Source organism: Sciurus vulgaris, assembly GCF_902686455.1.
Source record: "Sciurus vulgaris genome assembly, chromosome: 5".
Lineage (NCBI taxonomy): Eukaryota > Metazoa > Chordata > Mammalia > Rodentia > Sciuridae > Sciurus > Sciurus vulgaris.
The window spans coordinates 78,344,142-78,363,335 of NC_136465.1; the positions used below are offsets into that span (position 1 = coordinate 78,344,142).

General features: G+C 34.5%; 2 protein-coding genes across 9 annotated transcripts; one reads left to right on the forward strand and one right to left on the reverse strand.

Moving 5' to 3' along the window:
* Window positions 1-4,409: 4,409 nt before the first annotated feature.
* On the reverse strand, window positions 4,410-5,122 carry LOC306662851 (U6 snRNA-associated Sm-like protein LSm5). Its single transcript, XM_079143033.1, has one exon. It carries the CDS (start codon window positions 5,042-5,044, stop codon window positions 4,649-4,651), a length of 396 nt encoding a protein of 131 aa, XP_078999159.1. The 5' UTR covers window positions 5,045-5,122; the 3' UTR covers window positions 4,410-4,648.
* A 198-nt stretch (window positions 5,123-5,320) lies between these two features.
* LOC306662848 (killer cell lectin-like receptor subfamily E member 1) lies at window positions 5,321-18,410 on the forward strand. 8 transcript variants are annotated; one of them, XM_079143025.1, is made up of 8 exons: window positions 5,321-6,258; window positions 10,478-10,547; window positions 11,988-12,073; window positions 14,822-14,926; window positions 15,227-15,265; window positions 15,906-16,069; window positions 16,857-16,957; window positions 18,159-18,410. In XM_079143025.1, the coding sequence occupies exons 3-8, from the start codon at window positions 12,004-12,006 to the stop codon at window positions 18,292-18,294; spliced, it is 615 nt and encodes a 204-aa protein (XP_078999151.1). In that variant the 5' UTR covers window positions 5,321-6,258; window positions 10,478-10,547; window positions 11,988-12,003; the 3' UTR covers window positions 18,295-18,410. The 8 variants fall into 8 exon arrangements, with proteins under 8 accessions (XP_078999151.1, XP_078999148.1, XP_078999150.1 ...); XM_079143022.1 differs by having other exon boundaries at window positions 11,988-14,926; XM_079143024.1 differs by lacking the exon at window positions 5,321-6,258 and having other exon boundaries at window positions 10,404-10,547.
* Window positions 18,411-19,194: the final 784 nt, after the last annotated feature.

Genomic DNA, 19,194 nt, shown 5'->3' on the forward strand with positions numbered 1-19,194 from the left:
AAGTAAGTTTTGCTGGGTATAAGATTCTTGGTTGGCATCCATTTTCTTTTAGAGCCTGAAAAATGTTGTTCCAGGCCCTTCTATCTTTTAGGGTCTGGATTGAAAAATCTGCTGATATTCTTATTGATTTCCCTCTGAGTGTAATTTGATTCTTTTCTCTCGCAGCCTTTAAAATTCTGTCTTTATTTTGTATGTTAGGTATTTTCATAATAATGTGCCTTGGTGTGGGTCTGTTGTAATTTTGTATATTTGGAGTCCTATAAGCCTCTTGTACCTGGTTTTCCATTTCATTCTTCAGATCTGGGAAATTTTCTGATATTATTTCATTGAATAGATTGTTCATTCCTTTGGTTTGTTTCTCTAAGCCTTCCTCAATCCCAATAATTCTTAAATTTGACCTTTTCATGATATCCCATAATTCTTGTAGATTCTGTTCATGATTTCTTACCATCTTCTCTATTTGGTCAGCTTTGTTTTCAAGATTATATATTTTGTCTTAGACATCTGAGTTTCTGTCTTCCAGGTGTTCTATCCTATTGGTTATGTTTTCTAAGGAGTTTTTAACTTGGTTTATTGTTTCCTTCATTTCAAGGATTTGTTTGTTTGTTTTTTTCATTATCTCTATCTCTATTGAAATAATCTCTTGCTTCCTGTATTTGCTCTTTTAACTGTTGATTGGTGTGATCATTTAATGCCTGCATTTGCTCTTTCATCTCATCCTTCAATGCCTGCATTTGCTCTTTCATCTCCTCGTTTGCTTCCCTGATTGTTTTAATTATGTACATTCTGAACTCCCTTTCTGACATTTTTTCTGTTGTGCTGTCGTTGGGTTTTATTCATACAGTGTCTGGGTTTGTTTGGGACATTTTCTTCCCCTGTTTTCTCATATTGGTCAGATATCAGTGGGACTGTGAGATATTGCAGATTTCTTCTATTGGCTTATAGTGTCCCTGTAGATTTCCAGTATATCACCTCCCAGCCTTCAGTAGCCTGAAGTCTTGGAGGAACTTGATAACGCAGTGCTTCCAAAGGAAGCTGCCCCTAGCCCACTACTGGGTCCAGGACTTGGGGCTGGTTCTGCGTGGAAATCCTCTCACTGGGCGGTCCTGCTACTAGAAGCTGGCTATAGACAGGGCTTGCCCCCGCCTGAGGGAGCCAGGCTGCTTGGGGAAAGCCTCTCCCTGTCCTGACTTGGTCCCAGAAGCCACCTGCAGGCCGGGGCCCACCTCTGGGTTCAGGGCTTGTGGTTGGTTCTGTGCGGAAAAGCTCTCAGTGGGCAGGCCTGCTCGGAGAACCTGACTGTGGACCGGGCCTGCAGTGGGAGGGAGCAGGGCTGCTTGGGGAAGTCTTTCGCTGCCCTGCCCTGGTCCGAGAAGCCACCTGCGGGCCGGCCTGACGCTGGGTCCAGGGCTGAGGGTTGGCTCTGTGCGGAAAAGCTCTCACTGGGCAGTCCTGCTCCTAGAAGCTGGCTGTGGATTGAGCCTGCCGTGGGAGAGAGCAGGGCTGTTTGGGGAAGACTCTCGCTGCCCTGCCCTGCTCTGAGAAGCTGCCTCGGTCGGGGCCTGCTGCCCGGGCCATGAGACTCACCCCGCAGCTCTATGTTGGTCAGAGTCTCTCAATACCTCCCCTTCTTGAATCCTGAGTTCTGGAGTGACGGGAGATGCAGTCACCCTCTAATCTGCCATCTTGGATCTCTGGATATTGTTATCAGTGCTAGACACTGACTAATAATTTTACAAAATGAGGCATCTAACTAGGAGAAGAGGTGTGTGAATTAAATATGTTATGATATGGAATATTAATCTTGCTTGAGATTCTCACTGAAAGAGGTCTTACTCCCCAGAGTAGAGAAGAACATATACAATATGATTTTAAAATACTATGATTTTGTGTCACTTTTAGTAAATATATGACTAAAAAATGTGGGAGATTAAAATAAGGTGTTAATACCTCAGCAAACCTTCAAGGAGCTACAGCTATGGTTGCCTGCATATGTGGTTAGAAACCATTGTCCTATGGTGAGTTGTTGATGGCCTCAGGTTGCTCATTCTGAAATAGCCAAAGACTTGCAGCAAATAGGTCACTTGCTGAGCAAAGCTCAGGCAGCTTTGTTAAGCTCTGAGCAAGGGAATATAAGAGAAAATTTCTATACCATAAAACTCTGTGGTCTATGATTCTGCTGTTGCAACTTAAGCATCAAAAGATAGAAAGGGAGACAAGCAAATGTCTGAACAAAGATCAGGGGACAATTTATGACAGAGAATTACAGAATCAGTGATCAAATCTATAGTTACACGTTGAGCTCAAGAACATGTAAACGATCACTTGTGACCAATATCCTATTCACCCCCTGTCAATCAGTTTATGAAGTATCAAGCTCTAGAAACCAAAACCAGATAAAATCAGGAATAAAATGAGAAAAAGTCTCATTAACCATGAAACTCAATTATTGTTATAATGTAATTGAAGGAACCCATGCTTCTTTGATGGAGTAATAATTCAATTTTGACTTCATTTAAATATAACACATTAAAAAAATAAATATAACGCATAGTGATATTAATAGTTCTTGATGTTTACTGTGTAGCAGGATTTTTGTTAAGCATTTTCATGCATTAGTTCATATAACCTTTTTCATAATTCAGTGAATAAATCTCATCACTGCCTACATTTACACGTGAGGACACTGAGGATTACCAGCTAATGTGCTCAGTTTCACCTGCTAGTGGGAGAGTTAATCCCCTAAGAGGTTTATCCCACACCAGTTAAGTAAACAGAAAGTAATATGCATAATTACATGAAAATATACTTTCTTTTTTTTTTTTTTTTTTTTTTGCGGTGCTGGGGATTGAACCCAGGGCCTTGTGCATGCAAGACAATCACTCTACCGACTGAGCTATCTCCCCAGCCCTATACTTTCTTTTTTCCTCAATTATCCCAGTAGTTTTATAACTCTAAATTTATCTATGTAAACAAAAATTAATGCATTGCTACTTTGATTATTCATCAGTTGTTTCTGTACATGTGCTTAACTGTGCTCTATCTATCTGTCTTCACTGGGACAAAATATAGATTTTGGTGTATGTTTAAACATGTCAACGTTCACTGCAACCAATGTGGGGGGTTTTAGTCACCTTTTTTATGTGCCTTATTTCTTAGTTTCTCTCTTGCCATGTTTTCTTTCCCATAAAGAACATATATTTAACACTAACCCTCTCTTCCTTTGTATATTTAAGAATTTATGATACTTTTTAACCTAACACCTTGGACATACTTAATAACTTTCTTGGACAGACTTAACGTAGTATTTTGCATATTTTAGATGTATCATACTTATTCATTATTTTTCATTACTCATATTTTGTTTCACCTTCACATTTTTTGTTCTTTTACCTGTTTCAATGAATCTAAGGTACGTTGTTTTCTGTTGGAGGCTGTGCCATGTTGGCGGTGCCAGGATGGCGCCTGATCACATCGGCAGCGAGGAGGTTAATTGACATAAGCACACTCAGGTAATTTTCTCGTCCATGCACACAATGTATGTGCATGTGTTCTTGAGCACTAATTGCCTGCTCGAGCATCTCGCCTAATTTTTGCATAAGAGGCATGGCCCTGCTCTCCGTGTCCTGGAGGTGATATAAGCGTAGGCAGCGCGAGACAGATATACAGCAGCCATTAGCAGAAGAAAAGCAGTAGCAGAAGACACGCCACAGCAGCCATTAGAAGCAGTCAGAGGGAAAAACACAGCAGCAAGTAGGGGCAGCTGCGGAAGGCAGATTGCGGAACGGAGAACTCAGACGCATCACTAGGGGACCTTAGGTAGACACACCCTTAGTTCTCAGGATGTAGGACTTTAAGGCATGGCAGGCCTCTCTCCTTCTAAGCTCTAAAAAAAGCCTGTCTTTCTTTCAAAGTTTCTCTCTTAAGCAAAGTTTCTTTCTCTCTGATAAGCTGGGTCTCTCTCTCTCTCCTCTCAAAGCAAGTAAATCTCATTTCCTCTATCCTCTATAAACAAGCAAGAAAGCAGTGCACCAAAGAGAAAGATAGAAGTGCCTCAGTTTCCACTCCACCACCCATAAGACCCGTGCAAGTTGTTGCTGCAGGCGGTGACAAATATCCATGGATTTTGGAACCGCAAAGAGCCAGCGACAGTTTTTACATTTTAACATCTATGATATCGATACATCTTAATATGTATGGAGTCTTACCATCACTGTTGGCTAAGAGGTAGTCACAATCTGCTTATTTCTGATTTCGATCCTGGCTGGTGACAGTGACAATACAGAATAGTAATAATGCAAGTGTGCATTTTGGCCCTGCATGTTAAGTCAACAGATGATTTTTTAGCATCATTAGCAAATGGAATAGAATTCCTTAATCCTATATTTTCCCCTAAAAGTTCTACAACCTTTTTTTTTTTTTAACCAAAAACACCTTTATTTTTGTCTTCAAAAAACACACTAATTTCTTCTTTTTCCAAGATAATCATGATTAACTTAGAAAAATGGTCATGCAATACATCTTCAAAGCATTTCCCTTTAACGGGAAAATTAGCTTTAGAGAATCTAAACATTAGAAGATTTAAAAAAATCTATTTTGTTGCCATTATAAAACAAAATGGAATCTAGCATAAGTCAAGGAAATTCTTTCATACTTCAGGTCCTTCACCTCCAGGAACCAGCATTGTTATATTATTTCCATTTAGCAAAATCTGATCTACTTTAGTAATCCTTCTTCCTTTTGGTGTGATTTCAAACTCGGTAACATCTTCCAGCACCATATTGACAAAGTCATCAAATCTTAGAAGTGTTCCAACAATTTCCTTATCACTCTTCATCACAATGTGAATTCTTGATGCTATACACTTGTCCACAAGCTCTCGCGGCAGCAGCTGCGAGGGGTTGGTAGTAGAGTTAGCCACCATGGCAAAGCCACCATGGCTAAGCCAGAAGTGGCCAGCCAATCTTTCTTTTTCTACAAGACTTTCAAGGACAACTTCTATAGATCTTTCGCAGATCAAGTAAAAACCAGCATAGAATTTCATTAATGAGCATCAGAAGCTAGACATATTAGAGGATACTTTTCTAAGAAATACTATGTGATCATTGTTCTTACTCTGTGCAGAGTACAGCATTGTGTCAGAACAATTCTAATGACAGTAAATTTTGTTTATTGACATTAATAAACTTTTCAGATTTTTTTAAATATGTATTTTATTGTATGAAATTATATTTAAATATAGTTTCTTATTGATGGTTAAACATTTTTTTCATTTGACCCATGTACTTAGATGAAACATCATTATCATTCTATTACAATAGATTTTAACTCTGCACACTTCAAAATAACAGTTTTTGAGTTCCATTTGAATCTATAATTATATCATATATAGTAAGGTATACATGACTGACAAAATATACTTTATCTAGCCATGAACAATGTATATGTGCTTTCAAGTATGGGACCATTGGCATCAGTATAAAATTGGGGAAGATTTTAAATTAGGCACTGAGGTAGGAAAGGAGGTTGATGTTATCCCTTACATTACAGAATTAAAGAAGTTCTTGATTCTGCTATATCATGAGGACTTTACTTCATGACATATTTCCTGAAAGAAAAAAATAGGTAAACCAAAGGAGGAGAAAAAAATTTTGAATTAGAAATAAAAAAGGCCCAATAACAGTAGTTAACAATGTTTTCTCATTTAATCTCTAGATGAACCCTTTGACGAGGACACATTTATTCTCTTTATTTTACAGATTCAGAAATACACAGATTATAGCGTTAAACTGGACTAAGACTGCAAAAATTATAAATGGCACAGTTGAACTAATATTCTGACTTATGTGATACCAAACATGTGCTTTTAGACATAATATCAAAATGTCTCCAAGAAAATTAAAGATAGGGATTAGAGGCAGTGTACAAAATCTTGGGCAGTTCATTGAATTTATTTATTGAGAAGCAACCTTGACAAATCTTGACAAGAAAAAGTGTGAAATTATTTCACACTTGACTTTTTACAAGGCATAATGAGTTTCTTCTCACATTTACCACAAATTTGCAGTGAAGATGACCTGAGGGCTGTGGTTGTATCTTTCAGGCAGGAAAGACCATTTGGTTGAACTTGCCAAGCCCGGAGGTAGAAGGCCAGGACAACTAGTAATATGTTCCTTAACTGACTGCTCCCTTTGTGGTTTCATCTGAGTACAAAGGAGCTGCCATCACTCTGATTTTGTGGATCTCAACTTTAAGGAAGTGAGTAGAGTTGTCCTTTTGTTGGCTCTAAGGCAAACTAACTTTGAGGATCATTTATTAAATATATCTTGTCCACCATGCTAGAATTTCCCAGGAATTATATTATCCTGTGTTCCTCTCTTTATTCCTGTTCTGGTGTATTAAGATGTCAACCTAGAAAGAAGCATTTACGTCTCCTCAAGTCCTCTCTGGAGTCTTTATTGAGTCCTTAAGGTACTGATAACTTTTTGCTTTCTCTTTTTGGAGAGGGTACTCTTATGAGTGGGGTTGGAAACCAGGAAAGGATGAGCAAAAGAAAAAGCTCCCCTGGGTGGTTTTGCTCACAAACATTTTGACATACTGAAGGCCTCCAGAGCCTTTCAGAAATTCATAGCGTTCGTTCAAAGATCCTGCCCTGTCATTTGCAGCAGCATGGAGGAACTGAAGGTCTTATGTTAAGTGACATAGACATACATGGAAAGGCAAATGCCACTTATTCTCATTTGTGAAAACTAAAAAGACTCTTGTAGAAGAATGGAATAAAACAGTGTTCATAGAGACTAGGAATTGAAGGGGGGAATTGTGGAGGGAAAGAAGTTCAAAAAGGGTCACCACAACACAGAGAGAAGGAATTCTGGTTTTTTCTATAGCATAGTAGGGTAACTATTGATTTAAATAATGTATACTTACAAATGACTAGAAAAGAAGAATATGAAATTTCCAACACATGAAAATGATTAATGTTTGAAGATATGGAAGTGCTTATTACCTTAATTTATTACATATTGTCTACATGTATTGAGTTACCAAAATGTACATTAAGATGCATACATATTATGTCTTAGTTAAAAAAAAAAAAAAAACTACTACCTCCATTTATTCATCTAGGGTCTGTACCTAGATAAAAAGAAAGGAATATCTGTTCCTGAGTCACTTTATCTCAAACTTGCCTACTTGACCTAGATTAAGTCTAGTTGTTAATGTATCAGTCAACTTTCTGAAACATTCTATATTTTTACTTTGTTTTTGCAATATCCTTCTGATTATTAACTTCCATTATATGTTGAGGCAAATCAGTGCAAAGTTGTTTCAAAAACACATAATGCATTAAAATACATAGTTTATTAGGGTAATATTAAATGGTCTTGGGTCCATATCAGGTGCTATAGTTTATATTCTGAATGTCCCAAAGGCCTGTGTATTAAAGATCTGATCCCTGACTTGGTGCTGTTGGCTGGTAGTGGAGCCTTTAAGAAGTGGGCCCTTGGTCAGGGGATATAGCTCAGTTAGTAGAGTGCTTGCCTGGCATGGAGAAGGCCCTGGCTTCAATCCCCAGCACCACTAAAAAGTAAAAAAAAAAAAAAAAAAAAAAAAAAAAGACTGAGGTATTGTGAGAATTCTTAGGTCTTGGCAATATGCCCTCAGAGATAGAAGGACTATAGTCCTTTTTTCTCTCTGCCTACCACCATGAGGTGAATATCTTTTTGCTCCAATAAATGCCCCTTCCTCATCATTGTGTATCTTCTCACCATGGACTGAAACCTCTGAAATCATGTCAAAATAAATCTTTCTTCTTTACATGATGATTTTCTCAGGTATTTTGATATAGTAACAAAAAACTGACTGATACACCAGGAGAAAGTTTTAGGCATTTTCTGATTATAGGGAAAGTGTCATTTAAGACCTTTAACTGAACTGACAAATAGAAGTGCCATGTTTCATTAAGTTACTATTATCAATGCCTCATTTAATACAGTAAAAAATTTGTAATTGGGATCTCTAGCATCCTATAAACCTGAGTTTAAGTATAGTGCCTCTTGATCCTTACTACCATTGTATTCTTAGAAATAAGACATGGAGTTTGGAAAGAGTATTAATTCTTTTTTTTTTCTTTCCTTTTTTTTTTTTTATTTTTTATTTTTTGCAGAGCTGGGGATTGAATCCAGGGCTTTGTGCTTGCGAGGCAAGCACTCTACCAACTGAGCTATCTCCCCAGCCCAGTATTAATTCTTATGACTTGAGCTTTTGGTAATAGTTTAAAAGGCAACAGAGTATAAGTTTTTATCAAAATAAATGAAATACTTCCAAACAACAGATTTAAAATATTATTTTGCTATTTTTAAGAGCCTCTGAATTTTAGAACATTATGAAGCTATTCTAAGAATGGTGATTACCTTTCTTACTTCTCATAACCTATTTGTACTGCTTCTGAATGTCATTAATAATAAAAGTATACTTTTCTTTGGTTTTCTTTATATGCCTAATATATATCTTTCTTGCATCATCACATTTAATTTATTATTGGGCCATTATATAAGTTTATATGTATGTGTTCAAATAACATCATTCATAATTTTAGGGGGAAAGTATATAATATACTGAACAAGTATAAGTTTTTTTCAAAACCATTATAACGGAGATAAATAAAAATTAAAATATAAAGTGTGTATCGGTAAGAAAGAAATAGCACAAGTCAGCAATATGTTTCTGTGGTTGAATCACATACATCTTCTTATAATCTCTCTTTTCCAAATACAAAAATTAAGGGTCTATTAGTGATGTATTTCTCCTTAATTCTGTAGAGACAACAACATACCTGTTTTTCAGTGAACAAATACTTTTCCTGAAAGTTGCATCAAATTAATTTTCTGTTTTGTAGATTATTGAAATGGTTAATCTTACTCTTGTTACTATAATCGAAAAGACCCAGATTCTCAAATTATAGAGAAACTATCTCTATGCTTAAGTTATTTAGCAAAAGTTAAATCCATGATTGTGTAGAATTATCAGTTGTCTTGTGCAAGGAAGAATAAACAGTCATTACAAATAAGACAAGAAGGTAGATTTCAGGAGCAGAAGCACCCTGAGAAAATGTGTGAACATGAAGATAGACTATTTTTGAGGAGGATAAATAACCTCAGAGAAACTAAGTGAAGTGAACCAATGCATTAGACTGAATATTGAATGGTGAGAGGGTATGAGAGTAAAATATTTCAGCCACCTGTGTGTAATTCAGTAAGGTAACTATCTACACCCATTAACCCAAATTGGTCTCAGTTTTTTCAAGATAATGCAGATTTATTCATTCTATTTCTCCAGCATTCTTACATTACTTAGTTTCTTCCATTTTTAAAGGTGTTCTAGACACTAATAAGCCTTAAATGTTATTATATCTCTTGAAAGCATTCAATAGAATACAATAGAAACTCCTTGAAATACACTAGCTCCTTAACTTCCCCACAGTGTAATCTCCTAGATTTTCTGTCTGTGTAACATTTATCCATTCATCCATCTTTGCATTTCTTGCAATTATGAGCTAATCATTGGTATAAGTACATTAATGAATTCATTAGTTACTACTATTTCAAGTAATATTAATTTGTTGGAAAATAATGAATTAAGAAATGAAATGTGCCAGGCATGGTGGTGCATGCCTGTAATGTCAGGGGCTGGGGAGGCTGAGACAGGAGGATTGAGAGTTCAAAGCCAGCCTCAGCAACTTAGCAACTTAGCAAGTCCCTAAGCAACTCAGTGAGACCCTGTCTCTAAATAAAATACAAAAAAGGGTTGGGGATGTGGTTCAGTGGTTAAGTGCCCCGAGTTCAATCCCCCATACCAAAAAAAAAAAAAAAAAAAAAAAAAGAAACTTATCAAAAGCACAGCATAGAGAACTTCAATATACAAGAGAACAAATTTCTCTGTACCCACATATAAAACTTAACTCATAGTGCTGCATAATGTTATTTTGGTCAACAATGTACTACATGTGCTGTGGAGTCCCATAAGAAAACATCACCTTGTGTTATTGAAGCTGTCTTAGTTTGTGTAAGTGCATACTATGTTTGCTCAACTACAAAATTGCCTAATTATGCATTTCTCAGAAGGTATCTATAGCATTTGCTTGTGAATATGAAAATAAATCATTTTTTAGACAATCACAACTCAATCTAGTTTACTTTTTGCTTCCTGAGAGGCAAATATGGCAAAGCTTTGATGAAAATATACTTATTGGAAAAGATTTGTTCTCAGCCATGTTATCCTGTTGTTTACAAATTCTGTCATTTACCATGGCTTGAAATGAAATGCATTACTTCACTTGAGTTCCAAGCAGTGCTCTCACGTACATTGTGGGTGCTAAAAGAAAAGAAGTGAAGTTCCTGTAGGTAATTTTTATATTCAACACAGCAAGCACATTTTTCTACTGGGATTGACAGTTTCTATTTCTGCTTTAATTTACCAGGTCCTGCCTCCTTGGATTCCCACATATTAAATTTTTAGCACAAGTTCCTAGAATTTCTTCCTCATTTCAGGTACGTTTAACCTTTTCTACTTCACTCATAATTTTCCCTCCCTTAACTTAAAATAAACGACTAGTATAAAATTTTGAGGGGAGACTATCTATGTTTTTAGACATTTTAAATTAAAAAAAAAAAAACTGCAATTTATTTTCTGGCTCCCAAATATCTGCCACATTTTTCTTAGTAAAAACTTCTTGAAAGTGGAGTAAGGTATTATTAATTTTATTATTAGTAGTAGTATCATTATTATTTGTATCAGGGATTGAACCTAGGAGCGCTTAATCACTGACCCATATCCCCAGTCCTTTTTAAAATATTTTATTTAAAGACAGGGTCTCACTAAGTTGCTTAGGCCTCACTAGGTTACTGAGGTTGGCTTTGAACTTGAGATCCTGCTGCCTTGCCTCCCAAGCTGCTGGGATTATAGGTGTGTATCACCACACTGGCAAGTAAGGTATTTTAAAATCTGACAAATAACAGACATTGTCTTGATCAGTGCTTTGCCAGTTTTGATGCTGAGAACTAATATTTACAACCAAAAATTCTTCAAACTTTGAAATTTAGATATTTTGGTATTTAATCTCTTAATTACTTTTTTATAATTAAATTACTTATTTACTTTTTCATAATAAGGAAGACTTTTATAAAACAAAGAAATAAGCTAGTAAATCGACAGACTGTATACACAAATAAGGTATCTGTTATGTGTATATATGATGTTACAATGAATCCCTCTATTATGTTTAATTATAATGCACTAATAAAAAAAAAAAAACTAAACATATACTTATCCCACAATCCATAAATTGCACTCCTGGGCGTTTATCTCAGAAAAATAAAAAAAAACACATATACATAAATCATTATAAAAAAATCAATAAATAAAAATAAGTCCTAAAATATTATGAAAGAAAGATGTTTGTCCAATAGTTATTAATTATGAAAAGCAAATGTTAATCTCATGCTTTATTCATGCAATGCTTATTAGGGAGCACAGCTAATAAACGTAATGTTTTTATTTTCAGTAGTGAAGCAGAAAATCACCTGTCATATTCAATTTCAAGCAAGACATTTTAAATTGATAAATTCAATTCAAATTGCAATGATGCTAGAGAGGAATAGTCTTAGAAATTTTGGAGATAAAATCATTGCAAATCTATAATTGTGTTTGCAATTCTTTGTTAATGGCATTAATTACTTCCTTATAAGAATTGGTCAAATGGTTCTGAGCTCTTTCAGGGTTATTTTACTACCTTTAAATCGAAGTTTTTGATGGTACGTTTTCAAATATTTGGGTCTTCAAATAATGAAGACATGCATCTAGAAAAGGTAACAGGCCATATCTATTCTTTGACACAATTTTTAAAAAATATTTTTACTCCTCTTTTTATTATAATATACCTTCCCAAATTATAGAGTAACATACTGATATTTATACTCTTTATTCCACAGTTTTTCCTACATAAAAATGAATGGGCAGCCCATAACTTTTACCACGCTAAATGAGAACTATCAGCAGAAACACACAATGGAAAAAGGTATGAAGACTAAATTAAGTTTGAACAATTGCCATTCATCAGGAAAGAGGTAAAAGACCAGAAACTTCATAAAACAACACAATAACAAAGCAAAAACATTATTAACAAAGGTAAAATATTATATTCAATAAACATGCACAGAAAAAAATCTGTGCTATGTATTGGGGAGATACAAAAATATAGCATAAAATTTTTCTGAACCTAATTAGAAAATATACAAGTAAAATTGAATATTGACAATGTAGATTATAACAAAGGTCAAATGGTCAATATTATAAATAAATTAAAAGGTAATTTGGATAGTTTAGACATTTCATTGCTAAGGTAAGAGTTGCTTTAGATCTGAATGGAAGAATAAAATTTGAATAAGTCAAAAAAGTTGGAAATTAATTCTCTCACTGCAGACTTTAAGGTGTCGAAGTGTGGAAAAAGTTATTGGGCATAGCTGCTTGAGAGGACTGGACTTAAGAAAGTTGTTTGGGGCACTGAGAATTTTATTGCGCAAGAAGTCAACATGTAATTAGACTGATTGATTTCTGGGCCAGAATGTAGTATACAGCTGACACTTGAGTGCTCCATATTAAATCCTGAAACAAACAAAAGACACACATACTTATCTCAAATTTGGATCTCAAACTGCATATAGCAAAGACAAAATTAACCCCTAGATAAGATTTAACACAGTTAATGTGAAGTTGCAGTTAAGTCTTATTTCTGAAACTCTGCATGTGATTGCAGCCAACTTTCCTTCTCCAGATCTGGGAAAGATATGAAAGCATAGAAGTAGCTGGTGAGCTTTTGAAATAGCAAAGACCAAATTCTTGTTTCTATAAAAAATAAGTTTTCAAGATTTCCTTGGATTATTTTTTACAAAAACATAGGCACATTTTGTATGAGCTTACTTTAAATTGCTAATAAAATTCAAACTATTTAGCTTTTAAGAAAAAGCATAATTTGTATTTATATTATTTGTTGACTGAATAAATACATGTTTATTAAAGAAAATGTTAAAAATACAGTATACATTTTAGAAGTCCCCCATGAGGCTATTTTCTGTTTATGTGGCTATGTGATTTGGAATATATAATTTAATATTCTTTATATGTTACTTTCCACATTAAATAGAAATATAAAGAAACTTCAAATACAAAACTTTTCCATGTACTGTATGACTTTATTTATATGAAGTTTAAATCAAGCAAAACTAATTAATGGCAATGGAAATAAGGATAATAGTTATATTTTGACCCTGGGAAGGGCCCCTCTGGGAAACCTGTGGATACTGGTAATATTCTATATTTTGAATAGGATTGTGGTTATACAAGTGTGTACACACTAAAAATTCATCCAACTATATGCTTATGATAGAGTCACATTTTATGTCTCCTAAACTTCAAATATTTTTTAAGGAAAAGAAAGTATAAATTATGTGTAGCTATCATGGGAAGCTATGATTATTGGTTGCAAGATTTTTTCTTAGTAACTAATGGAGGTATTTGTGTGTGTGTGTGTATGTGTGTGTGTGTGTGTGTGTGTGTGTGTGTGTCCTTTATTATATTTTAACACTTAATGTAGTAGGGTCTATCTCGGGCATTTTTTTCAATTTTCTCACTTTAATAATCAATCTTGCTAATTAAGGCTATTTGCTCAATCAAAAATAGAATGAGCCCCTATTATTAAATAATAAAATCCTATTATTTTCATTTGCCTATTTTCCAAACTACTCCAGACTACTAAATCAAGTTCCAGAACAATTCTGTTTCATTTTTAATATTGTGTTTTATTTATTCATGTAATTTGAGAATAGCTGACATTTTTATAGTAATCTTTCCAGTTATAAAAATAATTTATCTGGCCTCTTATTAAATTCTTTTTGTGCTTTACAGAACAGGTTGTTGTGTTTCTACCTTGTGGCAAGATTAAAGGCCATTTCTTAGATTCCTAAATTTGAATGCTTAAATATATAGTCTTTGCATGACTACTCTGAGTCCTGATGGAAACACATAGGAGACACATGCTCAAGGAGATGCCATCTAAATTTCCATCCTAAATTATTTGAAAAAAAAAATCATGCCAAGTCATAAGTATCTAGCTAGTTTGGCTAAACTTATATTCCAGGATAATGCTTCCTTTATCTTGAGTCCTATAAGTTGTTCATCCTTTGTCAGGTATCTGCAATACAGATGCAGGAGGAGGGATACTGAAATTCAGTTCATAAGTGTTAACTTGGCAGATGTGGTGGAAAACAAACCATCAGTGGAGGCTGCATCTCATACTTGTGTCCCTGCTCCTGGGTGTCATCCTTCATAACACATTGTAAGGTGTCCTATATGTTCACTGAGTTAAGGAAAGGAGGAAGTGTGGAAGGAAAAAATTAACAAGTGATACCTATTTGACTTCCTAATTTAGAATGTAACCATTTTTGCTTTTTATATAGGAAAAAACTTAGTGCCTAAGTGAATCATTTCTCATTTTGGTTTCAGAAAGTTTTCTTGCTCAGTTTTTTTTTCCCTTTTCTTAGATGAGATAATAAAGAGTAGGATTTGAAGGCAGAATTTTTGAATTAGGGACTATACTCTGCCATTCATTATGGTATCTTAAAACAATGAGCTTTTTACTTCCATTATTTTATTATGTAAATTGTGAATCATTCTCTCATGTTTTGTTTTGGTATTTCTATTTCTTTTATTGTTTGCTCAGCACTGTTTTTACACCATGGGATTCTGCCTTTGATGTCATGTCTTCCAGGGGGTTGTTCACCTTTTCCATGGAGGCTCATTTCTAGTGCGCTTGGTGTCATGTGCCTTCTCCTGATGGTCGTGGCCATTGCAGTGGCTGTTTTTACTACAAACTGTGAGCAACCATAGAGTCCTCTAAATTGTCTTCCTTTGGAAACAGTCTCTCTTTTATATAATATGATAAGTGGAGACTAGGTTCACAATTTTACCTCATCAAAATTCTACCATTCTACCATTTTCTTATCATGTGCCAGGCCTTTCTTAGACTCAATTCTGATTATCAAGGGAAAAAAAGAACAAACTTCCTTTTAAATTTTTCTTTAAAATTTATGATTTGTTCTCATAGATTTTCTTGATTTTATTTTGATGTATCAGTTTGCAGGAAGATCTAATTATGATATTGACTATTTTGTAGCATTTTCTGAAAGAACATCTCCCTCAATCCGACAAAAAGGTAGGCAATGACTTCATAGCCTGACTACTTAAGCTCATTTAAGCAGAAAATACATTTATTATTTATATTAATTCCTTAAACATAGAGCCTTTCTAACAAAGTACTACAATATATAGTTACAGAAGTGATAAGATATAGTCCCAAAAATTGAATAACATATTCATATTCAATATAATGATACAGAAATAAGTTCATTATAGAAACTCTTATGAGACCGCATAGGTTTGTAGGGGAGTAAAATTAACTAATATAAGAACAAATTTTAAAAAGGCATAGTTGTATGTTGGAAGGTCAAAATTTCATCAAAAAATTAATCTACTGGTGATGTAACATGAAGATATTCCAATCTCTAAATGCTACAATGACACAGAGGTAAGAAAACTAATGGTTCAGATACTTGGATAAACGGGTCTTCCGAACCCATGTTCTTTGATACATAAAGGGTCTAAAAGGTAGCATCAGGTTCAGAGAAAAATAAAAACAATAGTTTGCATATCTAATTCATAATCTTATTATAGAATTTTATCATCTTTACATAATATTCCTATACTATCATAAGGTGTATTTTTATTTATAAGGTGTGTTTTTAACAAGTAATAAACAAAATCTGAGTTTGTGTATCCCTTCAATGTGATGACAGAGAATTTTTGCCTAGGACCTTGCTATCATCCTTGTCCAAAGAATTGGGTCTGGTTCAGATGCAGTTGTTATTACTTCTCCAAGGAACAGTTATCTTGGAGAGAGAGTCAAAATGCCTGCTTATCTCTAAATTCCAGCCTCATGAAGATAAACAGAGATGAGATGGTGAGTTTTTAATTGAGTATCACAATAATATGAGAGATATATAAGGTTGATTAACTTGATTGAACTGGGATTGACATTTGCCAATTTAACACTAGACCAATAACTGAAGGATAACATTCATTGATCTTTCGTTTCCATTGTCACATGCAAAATGTAGGTCTATATGTTATGTAAAAAAGAGGAAGATATTTTGAAATAATATTTGATATTCTCTTCATAAAAAATTATAAATAATGAATCCAGAGTGAGCCAGACATTATAAGAAATATCTCAGTCAGAGAGAAAGGAACCTGTTATATCCCAACACTAATAGGGTAGTAGCTTTTGTAGCTCCAAATCTAATACTATTGTGTGACTAGTACATCTGAATCTGGAACACTGTGTGAGAAGATGGGGAAGGGATCCAAACTCTAGCAATGTGCATCATCATTGAAGTAGAGGCCCCACTGTGTCAGTTTTTCTGATAGAGAATATCCTTTTTATTATGCATCCAAAGAGGGAGGCAGTGAGGGTAAAATTGATCTCCAAGAAATCTGTGATGGTTCTATTCTTTTAAAAAGCTCACTCCCTTCTTCCCCAAACCAACACCATCATTTTACTATTTATTTATTTTCTATATCTTCCATGAGAGCAGGAAGTTGTGTTTTTCATTGCTATTCATCATGTATTAATGATTTTGTGGGCTGGAGGAATTGAATAAATATACATATGATGTTGAATTTTTTTAAAGGTACTTCCATGCAGTTGATGAAAAAATAATAATTTGCTTGTGTTTTCTTACCACTAGAATTTATTCTCTTTGAACTCTTTCTTTTGGGTTGGAGTTTACTATAATGAAATTTGCCATCAGTGGCTATGGGAAAATGATTCAGTTCTACCCCCTGATATGTAAGTATCTACCTGACATAATGTACTTACTTTAATTATGACGTTTTCCTTAAGGAACTGCATTTATCCAAAAAACGGTAATAAAGGATATCTGGGATACCTGGGCCATAATTTCAAGGATATTTGAGGAACTAAGAAAAGAGACAGTGATTTAAATCCAATCTCATATTCAGAATTATGGATTCAAGAAGTAGCTAATATTGCCAGAGGACATATATTCTTTCAGAATTAAGGGGGCTGCAAACCTGAGATCAAGGTGTCAGCAGGTTGATTTCTTCTGAGGTCTCTCTTCCTTGGCTTTCAGATAGCCATCCTCTCCCTATGTCTTCACACTATGCCCAGGTTTCCTTCTCTTCTGACACCAGACACATTGGATTAGGGCTCATCCTAATGATCTAATTTTACATCACCCGTTTATCCTATCTTCAAACTTTCTGAGGATTTGAACATTTGGGTTTTGGGAAGATACAGTTCAATCCACAATACTCTGCCCTCCAGCTCCCCAAACTTCCTACCTTTCTCATATGCAAAATACCTTCACACCATCTCAATAGCCCCAAAGGTCTTAAACCATTCCAGCATCAACTTTAGGTCTACAGTCTCATCTAACTCTCATCTAAATCAGAGCTGAGATATGACTCATTCTGTGGCGAAATTCTTATGCTTAAAATTTAGAGAACCAAATAATTTATTATGTCTTAGGATATGAGGGTGGGACAAATATAGGATAAATATTCCCATTCTAAAAAGAAAAATCAGACATAATAAAGGGGTCATGATGAATCCCAAGCAAGTCTGAAATTTATTAGGGCAAAGCGCATTAAATTTTAAGGTTTAAGAATAATCCTTGATTTAGTGCAGTGTTCTGTTCTCAGGCCCCATTAGAACAGTGGCCCTGCTCACTTGACCCTCCATGGTGGTGGCCTAGACTGATGTAATTGAGGAGGGGGCCCTTCCCTTTGAAACTGAGGCAGTTCCCCCATTCTCTGGAGCCCACTCCCTGGGCCTATTCCGTTATATCTATCAACTTTCAATTTACTAAAATTTTACTTCTCTGTGCCACTAAGTGACAGAAATTAAATCAAATTGTATTGAATTACATAGAAATTATAGTTCTAAAATTTGCATAAAACACAAGTTCTATATTTTCTTTGACATTTTATAGAATTCCATGATAACTATGACATTTCTTCTGTTTCAGGTTTTGGGTTCTTAGACCTCACATGCAACAAACCTGTCTATCTTACAAATCAAAAGAAGTTTATTTACCTGAAAAATGTGAAGAGAAACAAACCTACATTTGCAAGAAGCACCTTATTTATCCTATAATGTCATAAGGCAGATGAAAATTACTTTTAACTTATTCCATGTACTGACAGCACTGCCAGTTTTATAGACAAAATAATGTAAATTTACGTCTTTGATATAATAAAAATGGTACCTTATACAAATACTTTCCAGTGTTATTCTTTAAAGTATACTCTAATTGTGTTGAGCAGTTAGTTTTATTTACATGACTCTCATGAAATGACATTGACAGTATTAGGAGAATAGTCATTTAGGAAACAGAATAAATGATGTCTGAATTAAACAGTGAGATAAGGTCACTGAGGTTAAGATTAGACTATTAAATAGCAAAAAGCCTGAGTTATGTACAGTTTTACAATGATCACTGCCATTGTACATTTTTGTGTGTGTGTTTGATATGTATATACATTAATGGCCTATAAATTGGTTAAAATATCCTGTTAATCAATAACAAAGATTTTATACAGGAAGAAAAAATTAGTATGACCACACAAGAAATAGAATGTTTCCATAAATCTTGATTACAATTGTCTAATTAAAACAACAATCTCTTCAGTATTCGTTTTCTCTAGTCGAATTGAGATAACTAATTAGAGACACAAGCACAAATTAGAGTGATCCAGTCTTTGATTAAGCCTTTGGTTTAAAATCCCAGTTGTCAAATTTCTATTTCTTTACGTTGTTCTATTACATAATCACCTTTAAAATATAACAAATAAACAAATAGTATTTAATTTAATTTAACCATTTCTATGGTTTTAGAGTTACTAAACAGTAAGGATAGCAATCTGGCACTTCTGTTTTCTTCATCCTCTAAACTTCTGTGGCTTCTATACATACTGACATAGTAACCATCCTTCTTTTTTATTCCTTAAGACTGGTAAATTATATTCACAGAAAAAAATTTGTATTTTACTAGTGCATCTATT

Coding starts and splice junctions, on each gene's coding strand:
- LOC306662851 (XM_079143033.1), bottom strand. CDS start 5,044: ATGAAATTCTATGCTGGTTTTTACTTGATCTGCGAAAGATCTATAGAA.
- LOC306662848 (XM_079143022.1), top strand. CDS start 14,731: ATGTTTTGTTTTGGTATTTCTATTTCTTTTATTGTTTGCTCAGCACTG. Junction 14,927..15,226: donor GGCTGTTTTTACTACAAACT/GTGAGCAACCAT, acceptor ACTATTTTGTAG/CATTTTCTGAAAGAACATCT. Junction 15,266..15,905: donor TCCCTCAATCCGACAAAAAG/GTAGGCAATGAC, acceptor ATGTGATGACAG/AGAATTTTTGCCTAGGACCT.